At 39.8% G+C, this 16,666-nt stretch overlaps 2 protein-coding genes across 3 annotated transcripts in view; one reads left to right on the top strand and one right to left on the bottom strand.

The window, feature by feature from the left end:
* Positions 1–16,666, bottom strand: part of Med12l (mediator complex subunit 12L) — a 313,727-nt gene that overhangs the window by 71,426 nt on the left and 225,635 nt on the right. Inside the window, exons 18-21 of the mRNA XM_029474961.1 lie at positions 9,944–10,091; positions 5,276–5,394; positions 4,535–4,678; positions 2,659–2,822 (exon numbers count right to left, since the gene is read on the bottom strand). Coding sequence (XP_029330821.1) covers positions 2,659–2,822; positions 4,535–4,678; positions 5,276–5,394; positions 9,944–10,091 — 575 coding nt within the window. The remainder of the gene's footprint in view (positions 1–2,658; positions 2,823–4,534; positions 4,679–5,275; positions 5,395–9,943; positions 10,092–16,666) is intronic.
* Positions 1–16,666, top strand: part of P2ry12 (purinergic receptor P2Y12) — a 45,562-nt gene that overhangs the window by 24,057 nt on the left and 4,839 nt on the right. The window lies entirely within an intron of this gene.

Genomic DNA, 16,666 nt, shown 5'->3' with positions numbered 1-16,666 from the left:
TGTCTTGCCTACAAGATGTCCTGGGGTAAAGGTGACACAGAACTTTTGGGAATGGCCAACCAGTGACTGGTCCAGCTTGAGAGCCACTCTATGAGAAGCCCACACCTGAACTGCCTGGGTGGCCAGGAACCAGAGGCTAGATAGCCCAGAGACCTAGGACAGAACCAAACACAACTGGAAAAAAGTAGGGAATAAAATGATTCCTAAGGATAATTCTGCTATAGATTGGAGCCTAGCATAACTGTCATCAGAGAGGATTCATCCAGCAACTAATGGGGGCAGATACAGAGACCCATAGCCAAAGATTAGGAAGAACATGGGGAATCACGCAGAAGAAGGGGAGGAAGGACAGGAGAAGCTAGAGGGGTCAAGCACACCGCAAGAACATGGCCTACATTATCAACTAAGCAGTGCTCATGGGGGCTGACAGAGACTGAACCAACAATTAAGGAACCTGTATGAGTCTGATCTAGGTCCCCTGCATATACTTTATGGTGTGTAACTAGGTGTTCTTATAGGATTCCTTATAGCAGGAGTGCATTTTATCTCTGACTCTTTTGCCTGCTTTTGGGACCCATTTTCTCCCACTGAGTTACCTTGATCATTTGATATCCCTGGGAGGCCTGCTCTTTTCTGAAGGAAAATGGAAAAGGAGTGGATTCGGAGGGAAGGGCCTAATGAAGGGGATAATTGGGAAGAGCAGAGGGAGGGGAAAAAAAAAACTAAAAAAAAATTTTTAAAGGGAATGTTAAAACAAAAAAGGAGGGGGGGAACAACAGGTACAAACAATGGAACCACCATTTAAGAGGGAAGCAACACCTGAACCTGCTGGGTATGCAGAAGCAAACAAATCCTATTATAGCCAGGAAAGTAAAGAATTATCCTGTGACTAAAGTAAACAAATGCAAATGGATAGTTGCATCCATCTTACAGTAGTTTTCACTTTTTAAGACTAAAGCCTTGTACTGTGGTCTGATACTCTCAGTCACATTAAGGGGGGAATTGTGATTTTGAAAAAAAAAGACATACTGTGTGTCAATAGTTAAGACAGCTATCTATGTGACACTACCTGAGTCACTTGGGAATGACCTGGCGGGGGGGGGGGGGGGGGGGGGGTGGTGTAACGTGCTTTATTTCTGCTTCACAAGGGAGGGTCCAGTTTCCTGTAGCCTGTGCCATCTCTAGGCAGGCAAACCTGGGATGTATAGGAAAGCTAGCTGAGCAAGGCAAAGGGAGCATGCCAGGAAGTTCCTGCATCCAGAGTTTTTCCTCGAGCTCTGGTCCTGGTGTGCTTCAATGATACAACTACAGGCTATAAACTGAAAAACAAAACAAAACAAAACAACAAAAAACAAAAACAAAAACAAAAACAAAAACAAAAAAACAACCTTTGATAAAGTTGAATTTGATCACAGCGTTTACCGTAGCAACAACGAGCAAACTAGGGCATTATAAATAAGGTGAAAATATAACAAAGCCAAATATAATCTTATGAGTATTTAAGTAGATATTTTAAATGTTAAAATATTAAAACAATTTCAAACTAACAATCGAAGAACAACCAAACAAAAATACATTTTCCAACTAAGTATGTATGAGTTCATGATCAGTGAATGAGTTGTTAAATGAATTATTATTTTAAAATTGAATGACTTTAAAAGAATAGTGCTGAGAAAACAGTAAGGAGTCAACTTCAATTTGCAACATGTACTAGCTGTGTAATGAATATGGGGCACATCACTTCCAAACTCTTCACCTGTTGAACGATAGAAAAGAGCGAGGCCTCACATAAATACACACCTCCTCTCACTGTAAAGCTTTTGAGGTTTGTAATATTCTACTTCTTAAACAAGATGTTCAAGTAAATCAAAGAAAAGCCTCTGCAAAATTGATGCCACTAGAGAAATACTGTTTATAAAGTAAATGCATGTGTAAGGTTACAGACGGGTTGGGGGAAAACCAAGAAGACAAATGAAGAGACAGAGGAATAAAGAATAGGTTGTCTTTTTTTCACATAGTGAGCAGGCAACACTATGTTTGCACAGAGCTCCCTGCATTTCTCTGGCCTTTTAAGCACAGTCTCTTGCAGACAGTTCCTTAGCCAGACTTTATGAACGACAGCAGAAGCCTTTGTCTGTTAGACACTCAGACGAACGACTTTCATGAATCAGAAAAAAGATGGCCAAGTTTCTACAGTGCAAATAATCCTTGCAGTGTTGCAAGGACTAGGTAGTGTCTGATTGTTTTTTCAAAAGTACACTGAAAATAGATGACCAGATCCCAGTATTCACTGCTCGCAGTAAGTTGTTGGGTGGCATAAATGAGAAGAGAGCTGTGCATGACCAGGAGGTGAAGAGGAAGCAAGTAAGTAAGTAGAAAAATAAATCAAACACACTTCCTCCATTTATACCTCTTTCTCTACAAAATAGTTTTGGTGAAACCATTTTTGGTATGTTTTCATTGAAACTTTAATAAGACATCTAAAACTTCAAAATGAATGGTATCAAAACTTCAGACCAACAGTCTAAACAAAAATACTTTTTTAGAACTCAGTATAATTTTTCTCCCAAATGCACTGTATGTCACTATGAATTCTACCTTTTAGGATAAGAAAAACAAACAAACAAAAAACAAAAACAATACTACTTATATACCCACCCTTCAAACACCTGGGCTGTCTGATCAGGATTTAGGATCAGGCAACTATGGTACCGCCTGAGCACGGCCACAATGCAGACACACAGTCCTGTGGTGTAACTTCCTGCCAGGCTAGAAGACTTCAAGAGCAGCTCTGCTTCCACCACACTCAGTTCATTCAGCAACTGCAGCAGAAGTGGGGTTTGTGGGGGTGGGGGTGAAGGGAGGGTTGGAGGGGAGGGAAGAAGACAAAGAGGGAAACCGTTCAGTGAACCACTAGTGCACATATCTATACGCTACGGAATCAGAAAGCACACAAGCTTTTGCTGGCATTTACTTTTAAGCCTTTACTAAATTAAACGAATGTTTTTCTGTCTAGAAACCAGCATGCACCCAACCAGGATGTAGCCGGTGCCGAAACAGTCACCAAAACTTCCTGATAGCCCAGAGCCTGGAACTAAGCGTTTAAAAAACAACCCCATTCTTTATTTAATTTGTTTTCCTTTTTTTCTTTTTCTTTTTGGTTGTTGTGCTTCTTTTTTTTTCCTTTGAATGCAACACAACTAATAACTATAATATCTACTTTCTTATTTATAAAGCTTGGAGTAACTGTAAAATAGAAAAAAAATCAAGCCTAATGTCTATTTATTAACACAAGGAATAAATGATCTAAAATGTGTGTAACTACAGTGGGACAAATGAAATTATAGAGTATTTTAATAATCATTTGTGCTTTTCACTGCTTAACTCTACTATAGAGGATATATCATTTCATTATTCCCAAAGCAAAATAATAAGGTAACAAGAACCGACAACAACAAAAAAATCTTTCAAGTATTTATAGTTTTAAATAAGACGTGTATTACTAACACCAACTATAGCTTAACAGGAAAACTATTAATTCATAGTGTCTCAAACACTTTAAAATGTACTAGGTGCTTAAAAGAGTTTTGTTTGTTTTGTTTTGTTTTTGTTTTTTCGAGACAGGGTTTCCCTGTGTAGCCCTGGCTGTCCTGGAACTCACTCTGTAGATCAGGCTGGCCTCAAACTCAGAAATCTGCCCGCCTCGGCCTCCCAAGTGCTGGGATTAAAGGCATGTGCCACCACTGCCCAGCTTAAAATAGTTTTAATGTAACAGAACTGGCACATGTTCAAAGGCATGAAGTTCCAAGAGGCTGAAGAGAGTTGGGACAGAGAAGTGATTAGGGAAAGTTAATCAATGGGGACTAAGTTCTTATAGGAGCAAGATAATTTCACGGGCTGTAATATGGCAGGGTGGCTATAGGTAACAGGATGCACTGTACCTAGCAAACGTAGGGAAAAGGACCCTTGACAGTTTCTACCATCAAGAAATGATGTTTGAGGAATAGGTATGTTTAATTTGCTATAAGAATATATATAACATATACATGTTTTATGGCATCATATGGTATCTCATAAAACTACATTTTTGCATATTTATGCAAGTTTAAAAAATAAGAGGCTTGAGAGATGACTCAGTAGTTAAGTACCAGTAGCTACTCTTTCAGAGGACCCATGTTCAGTACCCAACACCCCCAGGATGTCTCGTAAGCATCCGTAACGCCCTTCCAAGGGAGCCAATGCCCTCTTTTGAGCTCTGCAGGCACCAGGCACACACATAGTGCACATCTGTAGGCAAATAAATCTAAAAATATTTCATATAAATGTAAGCCAGGTCACAAGCTTGTAGCCTTTGGTATTTGGGGGCTGAGTAAGGTGGTCACTTCAGATGGAAAGTTCAGACAAGCTCAACAGTAAGGGATAGCCTGGTTTTTAAATCAACAAATAAAGAGTATGAAGAAGCAAGATAAACTCTAGTGTCTGGTTGGTTTGCTTTCCTAAATGTGAGAAAGGCATAGTACAGTCTCTCTGACACCTGTATGGCAAAGTCGATCAGCCCATTGATGTTCAGCGCTGGCTCCATGAGATCAAAGATGAGCTGAATATGGTGAGCCAACGGGAGGTGATAGGATGTTCCAGACGCAAAGCTTGTGATTTGTTCCAGCACATTGTTAGAGATCTGCTCAGACAAAAGCAAGGAAAGTCACACAACCAACAGTCCGGGTGAGGCTTCACTTCGGTATATCATTTTGATTGTTTTTGTTTTTTTTCCAGCAATAAATATGAATTCATGTGATTCTACTTAGAAATTAGTATTTCGCAGAAGTCAAAATATATACAAATCAGCATTCTTACAAACATCATTTGAAAATTTCAATATAATCTATATACTGGTGACCCCAAAGGGAAATCACTCAAAAGTGTGAATCATCAGAAACTGAGATGTTAACTGAATAACAATGGATTTCTTCTAAATTTCCCAGTATTTTAATTAAACCATCAAAAAGTTTCTCCTTCACCAATAGTGATGCCGGGTCAGCATGTCATATAATAAGTATATTAGGAATTACCTTTATGTATTAATAATTACTATAAAGCAAAAATACTTACATAATAAAAACAGATGTTGAAGGAAACACCTAACACTCACAAATGAAGCTTGATCTGCTTCCAAGTCTATAAGGGTCATTTCTAAAAGTTAAGGCTGGAAGTACCCTGCTTGAGCTTTTAAGGGAGGAATATTCAAAGCGCGTGACAAACAGCCCTGAATGGATACCTGAGATGTTACTTGATGCTGATCGAAGTATGAAAGGAGCTGGAGTTTCGTGAACACATTTTCTGGGGTTGGAAAAACTTCCTGCTTGGTCTTCCTGGCTTTCTGTCCTTCGTCCCCAACTAAAGAAACATGAGATGTATTACTTTCCATTTAAATTAATCTCTTCATATTTCTAAAGGTTTTTTTTTATGTGTGTGTGTGTGTGTGTGTGTGTGTGTGCATGTTCACTTGTTTGTACACGTGTGTGGAGGCCAGAGGAAAATCTGGTGTCATCCTTCAGGCGATCACACCATTGGAGTTTACCCTCTCTGATGGTACTCTACAAGAGAGTCTCTTACTGGCCAAAACTCACCAAATGAGCTTGCCTGGCTGTTTAAGGAACACAAGGGGTCTGCCTATATCCACACCTCCACAGCAATGGGATTAAAACCCTGCTCCATCATGCCCAGCTATTTTTATGTGGAACTTGGAACGTTACTGAGTTACCTCCCCATCCCATCCATCTTTTTATGGGTATTTTTTACTGAAGTATGGCACAAAAATAGATAAAAGCAATATATACTCTATGCATTTTCACAAACAGAATGAGATCCAAATCGTGAAATAATGCCTCAAAAGCCCACGTACCTGACTCTAATCTCCTCTCCCTCCCCAAGGGGCCAAAGGTTTGGACAGCTTCCATCGTGGGTGGGTGGAAACTTTCACTCAACACTATGTTTTAAGATAGCCTCATTATTTAGGTAATTTTAATATGTACTAATTGTTAGTAATTCTCACATACTTTATTCCAATGTGTGAAAATATGCCACTACTTATTCTTGCAAATAATGACTTGATTCTGGCTATTATAAAGTGTCTTTGCAAGCATTCATCATTAAGGAACTTAACGATACAGTAATGAATCACCACGGTTGGGTGGGGAACACCAAGGCCCACTGTGACTAAACAGGACACATTATAGGCTTTTTAAAAATATATGGATTATTTATTTATTTTGTGTTCATATGCACTCATCAGGGAACATTTGGGGAAACCAAGAAAAATTTAAGGGTGTTCTCTCCTCCAGAGATCAAATTCAGATGATGAGGCTTGGTAGCAAGGTCCTTTGCCTTCTGAGCCATTTCACTGATTTTTAGACTCACCTCTGTACTTTTATAAATCAGTAAATATATGTATATTTATTTATAATTTGGCTTATTTGAGGAAAACTGGCTTTCTTAACAACTAAGAGCAAAATTAAAGTCTCTGGAAACAGGATTGCATCTATGTATATACAAAGACAAATTTTTAAATGAAACGTAATGGTTGGGTTACAGTACTTCTACAGCACTGTGCGCCATCTGGTTAGAGGGCGCACTGCAACTCAGTTTCATGTGGGAATTGTTAGCTCAGAAAACAAAAAGTTTCTTATTTCTCTAATGAAGGCCTAAGAAGTTGGCAAGACTCCAAGCTCCTCCACATCAAAAGTGGACTTCCCTTTGAACAGTAAGTGAGATACAAAATCCAAGCGAGTTGTCTCGTTTCCGCTTTGTACAGTGGATGGTGATACCAGAATGAACAGAGTAGTAAAAAGAGCTGGTACTGGGCAGGGGAGACAGCACGGTTAGCAAATGGCTTGCCCTGCGAGCATGAGGCTCTCAGTGCGGAATCCAGAACCCATGTTTAAAAAAAAAAAAAAAAATGCTGGGCGTGGTGACACCGGCCTGCGATCACAGCCCCTGGGAGGCAGAGATGGGACAACTCATGCAACCTCGCCGAGTCACAAGCCAATTAAAGACCCTGGAGGACACTAGAAGAATGACACTGGAGTTTGTTTTCTGACCCTCTATGCTCACATACATTAAGGAAGTGCTGATAAAACACATGACAAAAACTTCCTTCTGTCATTAGACCTCCTTCTCTTCCAGCATCTATTCTCATAAGCACAAGTTAAATGTGGGATGAGGCCTTCTCTCTCACTGCTCTTATATGTATCATAAGTATAGTTGAGATACCCAAGTTTTGATTTAGTTTTCAATTCCCTAGAATCATTGCTCCAAAACTGAAAGGGTCCAACCTACTACTGTCTTGTGTTCATTAATCAATAATTTATTCTCCCTTGGATTGAAATAAATACAGAAGACTTGGGGAAGTAGGCCTAGCTCAGAACCCCCAAGTGCATTTTCCTTTGCTCATTTGTGTAAACAGGTTCCATTACTGAACATGTAAGGTCATAAAAGCTCAACTGTTATAACTGAGTCTTATAACCTAGAAAGGGAAACACTGATAACGAGTGATGCTTCGAAATGAAAGATTTCAGTGTCGTTTGCACAAGTAACAATACACTGGGAATATAAAGAGGTTTTGTTTTGTATTGTTTAATTTTTTTTGCCCGTTTCCTTGTTTTCCTGGCATGCACCACTGCTCTTTCAATACTTAATTTTTACATAAAAAAATTAAGCCTTTAAATTCTGGAAGTGTTGGCCTTTTTAGACAATGTTATAGTAAAGTTGACATGAAATTTGGCTGTTTCACTGGAAGTAGTGTTTAAGCTTTAAGTTAGGGAGCAGAGGCTGCTCAGTCAGCAGACTGTCTGTCTGCTTAGCATGCACACAGGCCTGAGGTCAACCCCGAGCAGCACATAAACAGGCATGGTGGTGTGAGCCAATAATCCTAGCACATGGGAGACAAAAGCAGGGGGAAGAGACTTTCAGGTTAATCCCTCAAATTCCAGCCTGCCTGGAAAACAGAAGACTCCATCTCAAAAAGAGACAAAAAATAACAACAGACTTCCGGTTACAAATCCCCTAGGGGAAGACTGGCTGGTTCTGCAAGGGTCCTAAAGTGTTCTTCAAAAGTCTAATTTTTGTTTTCCCAACAATAAAACACATGCTAGTCCAAGGGATAGTTTCCTTTTTTCCTCTCCAGTCTTCACATTGCTAAGTAAAGTAGGTGTGTGTGTGTGTGTGTGTGTGTGTGTGTGTGTGTACAAGTTTCCTGTAGCCTCAAATACAGTTGGCTAACTTCTTGTATACAAAGTCTTAAATAATAACTTAAAATGAAGACTGTTTACCAAGTGGCTGAGCACTGTAGCTGAGATTAAATCGAGGAAGATGCCAGTTTGAAGTGGTGTTTATGTGACTAATACTTTGAAACTCCGCACAGTGAATATCTCTTTTGTAGTCCATACGGAAGGATATCTACTTAAGGGGTTGGCACAAAGACAAAACAAGACTAGCCTGGCATTAAAGCAAAACTGTGAAGGAAGGAAGGAAGGAAGGAAGCTTGACAGCAAGACTGCTTCTTTCCCCTTCCCACTTCCTTTGGTCTTTCTCCACCATAAACTTCAGAAATCTGCAAAGGCCCTCTACACTAATTTAGATGAATTAAGTGTGACTGTGCCTCTTATAGACATCAGCAACTCCCACCACATTCCAACTCCCCCAAAAGCTACTTCAAATGCCCTTGGCTAGGGACTGGTGAGCCTTCCATATTCAGGCTTCTATCGCAACTCATTTCCTGTTTTCTCTGAGGGAGAAAAAAACAGCACAAGGAGAGTTTTCTTAGACAGTGCAGTTTCTTTTTCAAGCTCAATGCGAAGAAGCCAACAGAAGATAGTTTCATTTCCCTTTCTCAGCTCTTGGTTGCTTCTTGTGGCACCGGCATATTGAAGGTCCTAAACAGGCAAGGGAAGGGAGCCAGGGGTGGAGACAGATCACATGAGGGCAACTTCCCCACAGTGTTCTCCAAAGCCCATCCAGCAGGCAGCCTGCGCTCAGGCAGGCTTAGCCATGCTGATGGCAGACAAAAATTACAATTGTTTTTACCTGTAGGAAAAAAATCTAGCATACACGAACAAGCCCTAATAATGCACCCTGTTAACGTCATAAAAAAATGGAAAGGTTCCTAGGGGTTTCTACTCAAGTAGGAAAACCATCTGTGAACACAGGGCAAACGCAACCCTGTCCTCCTTCATAGGAATGACCATGCTAGAGAGGGAGAGATCAGTGGTGGGGCTAAGGTCAAAAATGATGCCATGTTTTAAACCATGATTATGAAATGATGTCAACCTTAAAGAGAGTAACTAGGCAAATATGATAATAGATAATTATAGGACTTCAATTATGCAACACAATGACAAACTATGAGGGCCAAGCTCTGAAAGAAAAACAACAACAAAAACATGTGAAAAGAACAGGGAAAGAAAATTCCAAGTCAAGAAGATCAAATTGCCTCTTTCACTTTTCTGTGGTGACAGACTTAGCCATGGCTACTATGGCAATTAGGTTCTGGATAATGTGAAATCAGCATCTATATGATGACCTGCCGCTCATGTGAAATACAGAGCAAAAACAAATGGTGCAAAGGAAAGGTGAGCTGGCTGTTTGCAGGCAGAGTATTTCTCCTCCTCGTCACTCAGAACATCACCCACAGCAATGACCATAGAAAGCTTGGCACACAGATGACAAAGTACAAATCTTACCTGCATCTCCCTACAAAAGGTGGTCAATGCGAATGTTACTAATAATGAACGCAAGGCCTTAGAGTGTAAATGTGCCTATTCATATTTCAGCGTGACAGTCATTCATGAGAGGAAACACTGGGGACAGTGACATGGGGCGCTCTGATAAGGCCTGTGAGCAGAGGGAGCACAAACGCAATGGGAGCCAGGGCACTGAGGCGCCTTACCCCCTGATTCTGTGGTGCTCTTCTTGTTCAGGATTTTGAGGATATCTTTGGTAATCTTCTTCAGCTGATGCCTGGCTTCATCACGCTCTTTTCCGACTCCATAGAGAAGGATTGTGCGCTGGTTACATTCATGACTTGAAGATTCATCCTGAAAAACAGCAACAGCCCCTGAAGCCAGGCTGCAGAGCTGGGGGTACATTTTATACTCCTGCACCACACTAATTGCAGCCTCTCCATGCCTGCTTGCAGGGGTGGTATCTACCTGCTTGGCAACTCACCTCCACCGGCACCACCCCTGTGTTTCCAGTTTGGAACATGCTAAAGTAAAATAATAACGTGCTACCCGACCAGAAGCACTTGATGTGGGCGTACCCTACAGAGTAAGTTCTGGCTGTTCAAAGACTTTTTGTTGTCCTTGTCGTCTAAATTTGACCATGGCATAAGATGATGTTACTATGTCCTTAAGGAAAATGCCATTTCCTTAGTGAGCTTGGTCTTAGATATATGGTATTAGCATGTGTTTTATAATTAGGAAAAAAAATATCTTGCTAGGACCTTCAAGCATCTTCAGAAAAAAAAAAAAAAAAAAGTCCGGCACTTACGTCAACATGACCGTATAAGGTATATTAGTATTTATTTCCACATGACAAAAAGCAAAGTGCTGGGATCACTAGGCGTGAGCTAAGTGGCTAGAAATTCAGAATCGGAGATGATCGAGTGAGGCTTTAGACCGCGGTCTCCTCTAACGATCACTGGAAATGCCAGCACTACTTTTCCCTTGTGTGAAAATAAATAATGACCTGAGTGATGGGCAGGAATCCCACACAGAGCTCCATTTACCTTTAGCCAAATGTAAGTATCCAAGGCAGAGCCTCACTCTTACGACTGCCTTAAATCTCTCAGTGCTAATCTCTCCCTGACATCTTTCGTTTTCCATTTTCTGAGCAAAGCTATTTACTTTTCTGTTGGACCTTTCGATGTACCCCCCCCCCTTTGTCATTCTTTGTATAACGCCCTCTAAAAGGCATCACCTCTTATCCTAAAGAACTCCTCCCAGGGAAAATGGATTGCATATGTTGATCATTAGTGATGGCTGCAAAGGTAGAACGAACCCTTCAGAAGTGGGGGAAGCCACAGTGACACTCACTGGTAGAACTCTGTGTGTCCTGTGAACACAGTAATAAGTACCATGCTCCTGCAGCTGAGGAAGGAAGCACCATGTCCACTCTCCAATTCTGTCAGGTTTTGTTTTTCCTTGAAGTACACACTTGCCTTCAGGCCCCAATTCAGTTACCCTAGTTTTATTTTTTTATATATATATACAGTGATAGACCTAATACACATATTTGCATATCCTGTTGACTTATCTTTCTCTACCCCTCTGCTAATTCTTAATGTTCCAAGTATTTACAGAGGCCTACGGAGATCCTAACAGGGATGGTGAGAGATAAAAGATCCATGTACCAATAACAACTCAAGACAGCCCCATCCCAATAGTACACCATACTTAGGGAAGAAGGAGCTTTGTAATTTATCCTAGTCATGACATTCAACAACCCCATACTCCTGAGTAATAATAAGCCTAGTACTTTGCCTCAGATCCCTCTTCTGAAAATAGTGTGATGCCACCTTCCATTTAAGGATCTGTGAGAATAAACAAGACATAACAATACACGCAATGCCCAAGAGTACTGTGTACATAGAGTACACACATTATAGACTCTCATTCTTCCACATGCATCCAGAGTCCACACTGTTTTGCATTAGCCAATACCTCCCCTACACCCACTTATGCCTTTCCTGCCATCTAAAATGCATGATTTCAATGGCTGACATCTGTCTACAGGTGCAGTGTTATGGCCCCATCAATATCCACAGCACATGGGGATTAGGAAAGGAAAGAAGAGTTTGCAGCATTCATCAGACAAAATTCAGTGATTTTCTAGGTTATTGGAGAAGGGGTGGCAGGCATCAGTGGCTGTCTTCCTGAGTCCCCTATTATTCTCTTTTGTAAGCACACCAAGCACAAAGGAAGCCAGCAGACTAAGGAACAAACTCATGGACAGAAGACAGAGGGGAAGAAAAGAAGACAAAAATCATTGTTTTATAGGAAACAACTAGGCTGCTAAAGTGCTGAGAAGACTGGGGGAGTGAGAGACAGGTAGACAGCTCGTGTCTGCGCAGTGCATTAAGCCTTAGCTGTGAGGGTGAGGAACTGAAAGCAGAATTTCAGAGGCACCTGGGGAAGAGAAGGGTCAGACATTAGGGTCCAGTGAGTGAGCATGCATCTCTCTGAATTTCACTGAACCACTTTGAAAAAGTTGTTGGAGAAAAACCATGAAAATGTATAGTTTAAAAAAAAAAAGAAAATGTATAGTTAATATGTATTTAGTGTGATGTAGAACCACTGCAGGTCAGAAGTGAGGCAGTAAGGGAACACTGAGTTCTGTGGGAAGTGCAAACCTTCCACATCCTACAAGAACAGTAGGTAGGTAGCTCAGGTAGTGGAGAATACAAGCAAGCCATTAAATGATGCTTATACATGCTTCTTCATTTACTAGGATGCTCTAACCATGCAAGGCCTAGAAATTAGGCAGGGAGACACGGTAATAGGAACCATCAACCAATGATCCAATAGGTAATAGAGGTAAGGAGTCAGTTTAGATGCGGTGTCATTGGATTTCGTAGTTTGTGGTTTTTCTTTTGATTTGTTTGTTTTCATAAAAGAACACCTGAATATCTCAAAAGAGGAGTTTCTCCAGACTACTTGTGAAGACAGCACAGCAGGAAGTGATGGGGTGAAGTAAGGGCTGCTATGACAGCAGTGAGGAAAAGGCGGTGGCGGAGAGTTTACTAGAAGCTGGGCGTGAAGTACAAATTAAGGGAAAAGAGAACTCTTGACTTGGATAATAAGCAGGACACTCTAGTTTCAAAGCTATGACACAGATAAAGAAGCCTCCATAGAGGACATCACGTTTGCAGAGCAGGTTACTGCTAAGAGCTGGGACACAATGGAGCATTGTTTAGATTAACAGGAAAGACAAGGACACTGCTGTACCCAACCACAGGGGATGCGGGAGAACAAACCAAGGAAAATGGAAGTATGGAGATGAAGAAGTGAGAAACTTCAAATTCTAGTTAGCCTACTGATGTCCTTGGGCAACTGAGCCAGGAAGCACAGCCCTGATGGAGAGAGACGAAATTGATCCACTCCAGATGAGCATGCAATGAAAAGGGAGGGATTTGCCAGGGAGAAGACCATACTGACTTAATATCAGGAAAATAGTAATAACGATTATTGGCTTTCCACAGGGAGAGACATTTTGAAGTTCCCAGCAGGCTAAATGATTCATTTATGTCTATTTTTTGTACAAATAAAAAAATGTACAAAACCTCAAACTGAATTGATCAGATAAGCAGCTCAACTTACAATTATGTATTAAATACTTGCAAATGTGGCAGTGGATTTCTGCTCTTTCATCTTAGCATCCCCATACTGCATTCTTTGAGTAACATTAATGATCTGAGACCAGAACCAAAATTTATCCTAGTATCTGTTCCCTGAAGAGTATATTCACTGGGCATAAAAGAACCAACTGAACCTTCTACAGAAGTCCAAGTCTTTATTTATAAGATAAATGCTGAGAGTTTACCATGTCCCTGTTAACTGAGCTTTGATAAGAACATCCTCCAGACCAATGACTTCATTCTCTAGGCATTACATCATGCTCACAGGGACCTATCTGGCTATGAAGCTAGAAGGCTGAACCTTGAAAAGCACAGCACTCTCACCCACCATAGAAAGTCTGAAAGAGTCTTCTCAGGTAGACATCCTTAGGAGGAAATAATGGAGCTGGCCAAATTAAGGTCTTTTCTAAGCCACCTTGATTTCTTTAAAAAAATTTTGATAATAACTGCCAAACTATACATATTTGTGATGTGATGTATGTGTGTGTGTGTCTCACATTGTGTGATAATAGGGTTGAGACCAATAGAAAGATGTGTTCTGCTTCCCCTGGTCCTACTTTCTCTATATATTTTTTATTTATAAAGAGATTCTATGAGAAAAGAATATTAGAATTAGTGGTTATGGATAAGTCTTTGAAAAATATTCTGAATGTGTTCCTTTCTCTGGGACACTTAGGACAGATGAGCTATTGCAATTATCCTCATAAAACAATACATAGAAGTCACATCTGAAGATTGTATTTCTGAATAATCAAGTGGGAGCCCACCATGAACCACAGTAAATAGAAATGAAGAATTAGGGACAGAGAGTAAAGCGCAGCATTAGAGCATCTGTCAAGCATCTGAGAAGATCTGGGTCCAATTCCCTGTACTACATGAGTAATGTATACATTATATTCGTGAATGAACAAAAAAGCAAACTTCTGCATCTTCAAATATAAATTATTAAAACAAATTATTAAAAACATTGGACATGACCTCTTTCAGCCGAATCTCACTATAACCACATTAATTTGTTCAAGAAATAACTCAAATGTTTTATCCATAGTTAGCCTTGTGCTGGAAGAGTGAATGAGTACACAGAAGGATAATGGCTGTACCGTAGGACAAAGTGACTGTCAGCTTCTTTTTATTGGTAACTGTTCCTAAATGGTAGTGCCCTTTTTCATAAATCAAGAAAGCAGATAACATATTTTTGAAGGAAATACCTGTTCTCCAGTAGCACAGAGTCTGTGATACACTATTTCTATTCTTTCCAGCAAAGACAATGTTGGCAGATATTTAAATTACAAGGCACAGCCTTCTTCTTTCTAAATATTCTCAATGCCCAAGATGCCTTATTTTTGAAAGCTATTGTTTATATAACCTAAATTACTATGATCAATAAAGCTAAGCAACACTAATATATGTCCTCAATAAAAAAACAGTCATTATATAAAAATAAAAGTCATGACAATTGCAAGATCCCAACTGATAATCAAATGTCCAATTAGCTCTTCATTCTCCCTCTGAAACCTAGATTTTCAAGGACCACATGCACTTCAAGGCATGGCCTCTTTGGCTTAGAGTAAGTAAGCCATGAGTTACGTATGAGCTGTAAGTTGTAAGCATAAGTAAGTCATATGCCATGTATGAGTTGAATAGATTTCAGATGAACAGGAAGTATTGCTTATCTTCAAGGGATTTGTCAAATAATTAACCATTTAAAATAAAAATTCTCCTCAATTTTCCAAATTATCTTGGTTAGAAATGATCAAATTAAATTTCATTTCCCTATAATACAGTTATAAACCGTATGTGATGATGCTGTTTACTGATGGGGTAGGATGGTGTGTCCAACTAATTGTGCTATATGATAATGGAGTTTTAGGATGAGTCACTTTCTATCTAAAGCTTTCAGTTGCTTTCATGGTGGTCAAAGGGGAAATTGGCAATTGTCCCCAAGGAGAAAATGTGATAAGTTCAGAAAGAGGTGTTTGTGGTTGTCACTTCAATTCTCAGGAAAGATGAAGCTGGCTTGGGTCTAAGTTTGTTTTATTCTTCAAATGCCTGCTGAGAATGTTTTAGGGATTTGAAATATATATAAATACACACATACACACACACACACACACACACATTCCCAGTAAAGAAAGACAGAAATTTTGAATTGATTTTCTTTTAATGTGGGAGACTTATTCACTGAAGAAATCTATAATTCCCCTTCAGAAGACTGGTTTCAACAGAGATCTCAGAAATACTATAAATATCCCAGAGTTTAGAATTTGTTATAAAGGCAGTTATAGTGGTTATTTGATCAAAACAGAGTGCAGCCAGTTCACGAGCCATTCAGCCCTCAGTCCTGGGCCCTGAGGGGGAAAGAGACTACAGAGATGGCATGAGGATGGTCTCAGAGACAAGGGTGATTCTAGAGCAGACTTTGTAGGTTTGAATAGGGCCTCTAATTAACCTGGCTGTTCTACTAAGTTCCCTTCATTCTGATGGGAAAAACTGAAGATAAAATGAGTACTGGCTAATATGATAAATGTGGGTTATTTCATGGCAGTATAAGAAATCAAATGTTGCCAATTATCATTTTGAAGCATAAAGCTCCTTTAAAAAATATTTCAGGGGCTGGAGAGATGGCTCAGCAGTCAGGAAAATTGGCTGCTCTTCCAGAGGACCTGAGTTCAATTCCAAGTACCCACGTGGCAACTCACAAATAACTATAACTCCAGTTGCAGAGTATCTGACACCTTCACACAAATATCCATGCAGGAAAAACACCAATGCACATGAAATAAAAGTAAATTATTTTTTAAAAAGTATCTCAAATATCCAAACCAACAAATAAGACAAGTTTAATTGGCTTTGTTTATATACAAAGGTAAAACAGCCCATATAAACTTTCTGAAAAGTTTAAAATCAAACCAATACTTTTTTCTAGGTAAAAAATATCGCACCTACTATGTATTTGCTAAAGTGAATGAGATCAATAGCTTGCCCTCAAATTTTAGTGACAATAAAAGTTCAATGTCCATTTAATCCAGTGGTCAGCACTCTTTAGTGTGCCTGGGCATCACATAGAAGGGAGGTTAAATACAAATGGGGGTTTCTGGTTCACAGAAACTAGGCAGTGGCCCCTAAACATTTTCTTAAAAAATGTTCAAGTGCTGCTGAGCTGCCATGATACATCATTAAATTGATTTAATAGGTATAAACACACTCAAAATTCAGAATATATGGAATATATGTTCCAAGTAGAAGCACCTACTC

Source organism: Mus caroli, chromosome 3 (genome assembly GCF_900094665.2).
Source record: "Mus caroli chromosome 3, CAROLI_EIJ_v1.1, whole genome shotgun sequence".
NCBI lineage: Eukaryota > Metazoa > Chordata > Mammalia > Rodentia > Muridae > Mus > Mus caroli.
The sequence above is the reverse complement of the archived record's forward strand: the minus strand, read 5'-3'. Positions and strand labels throughout refer to the sequence as shown.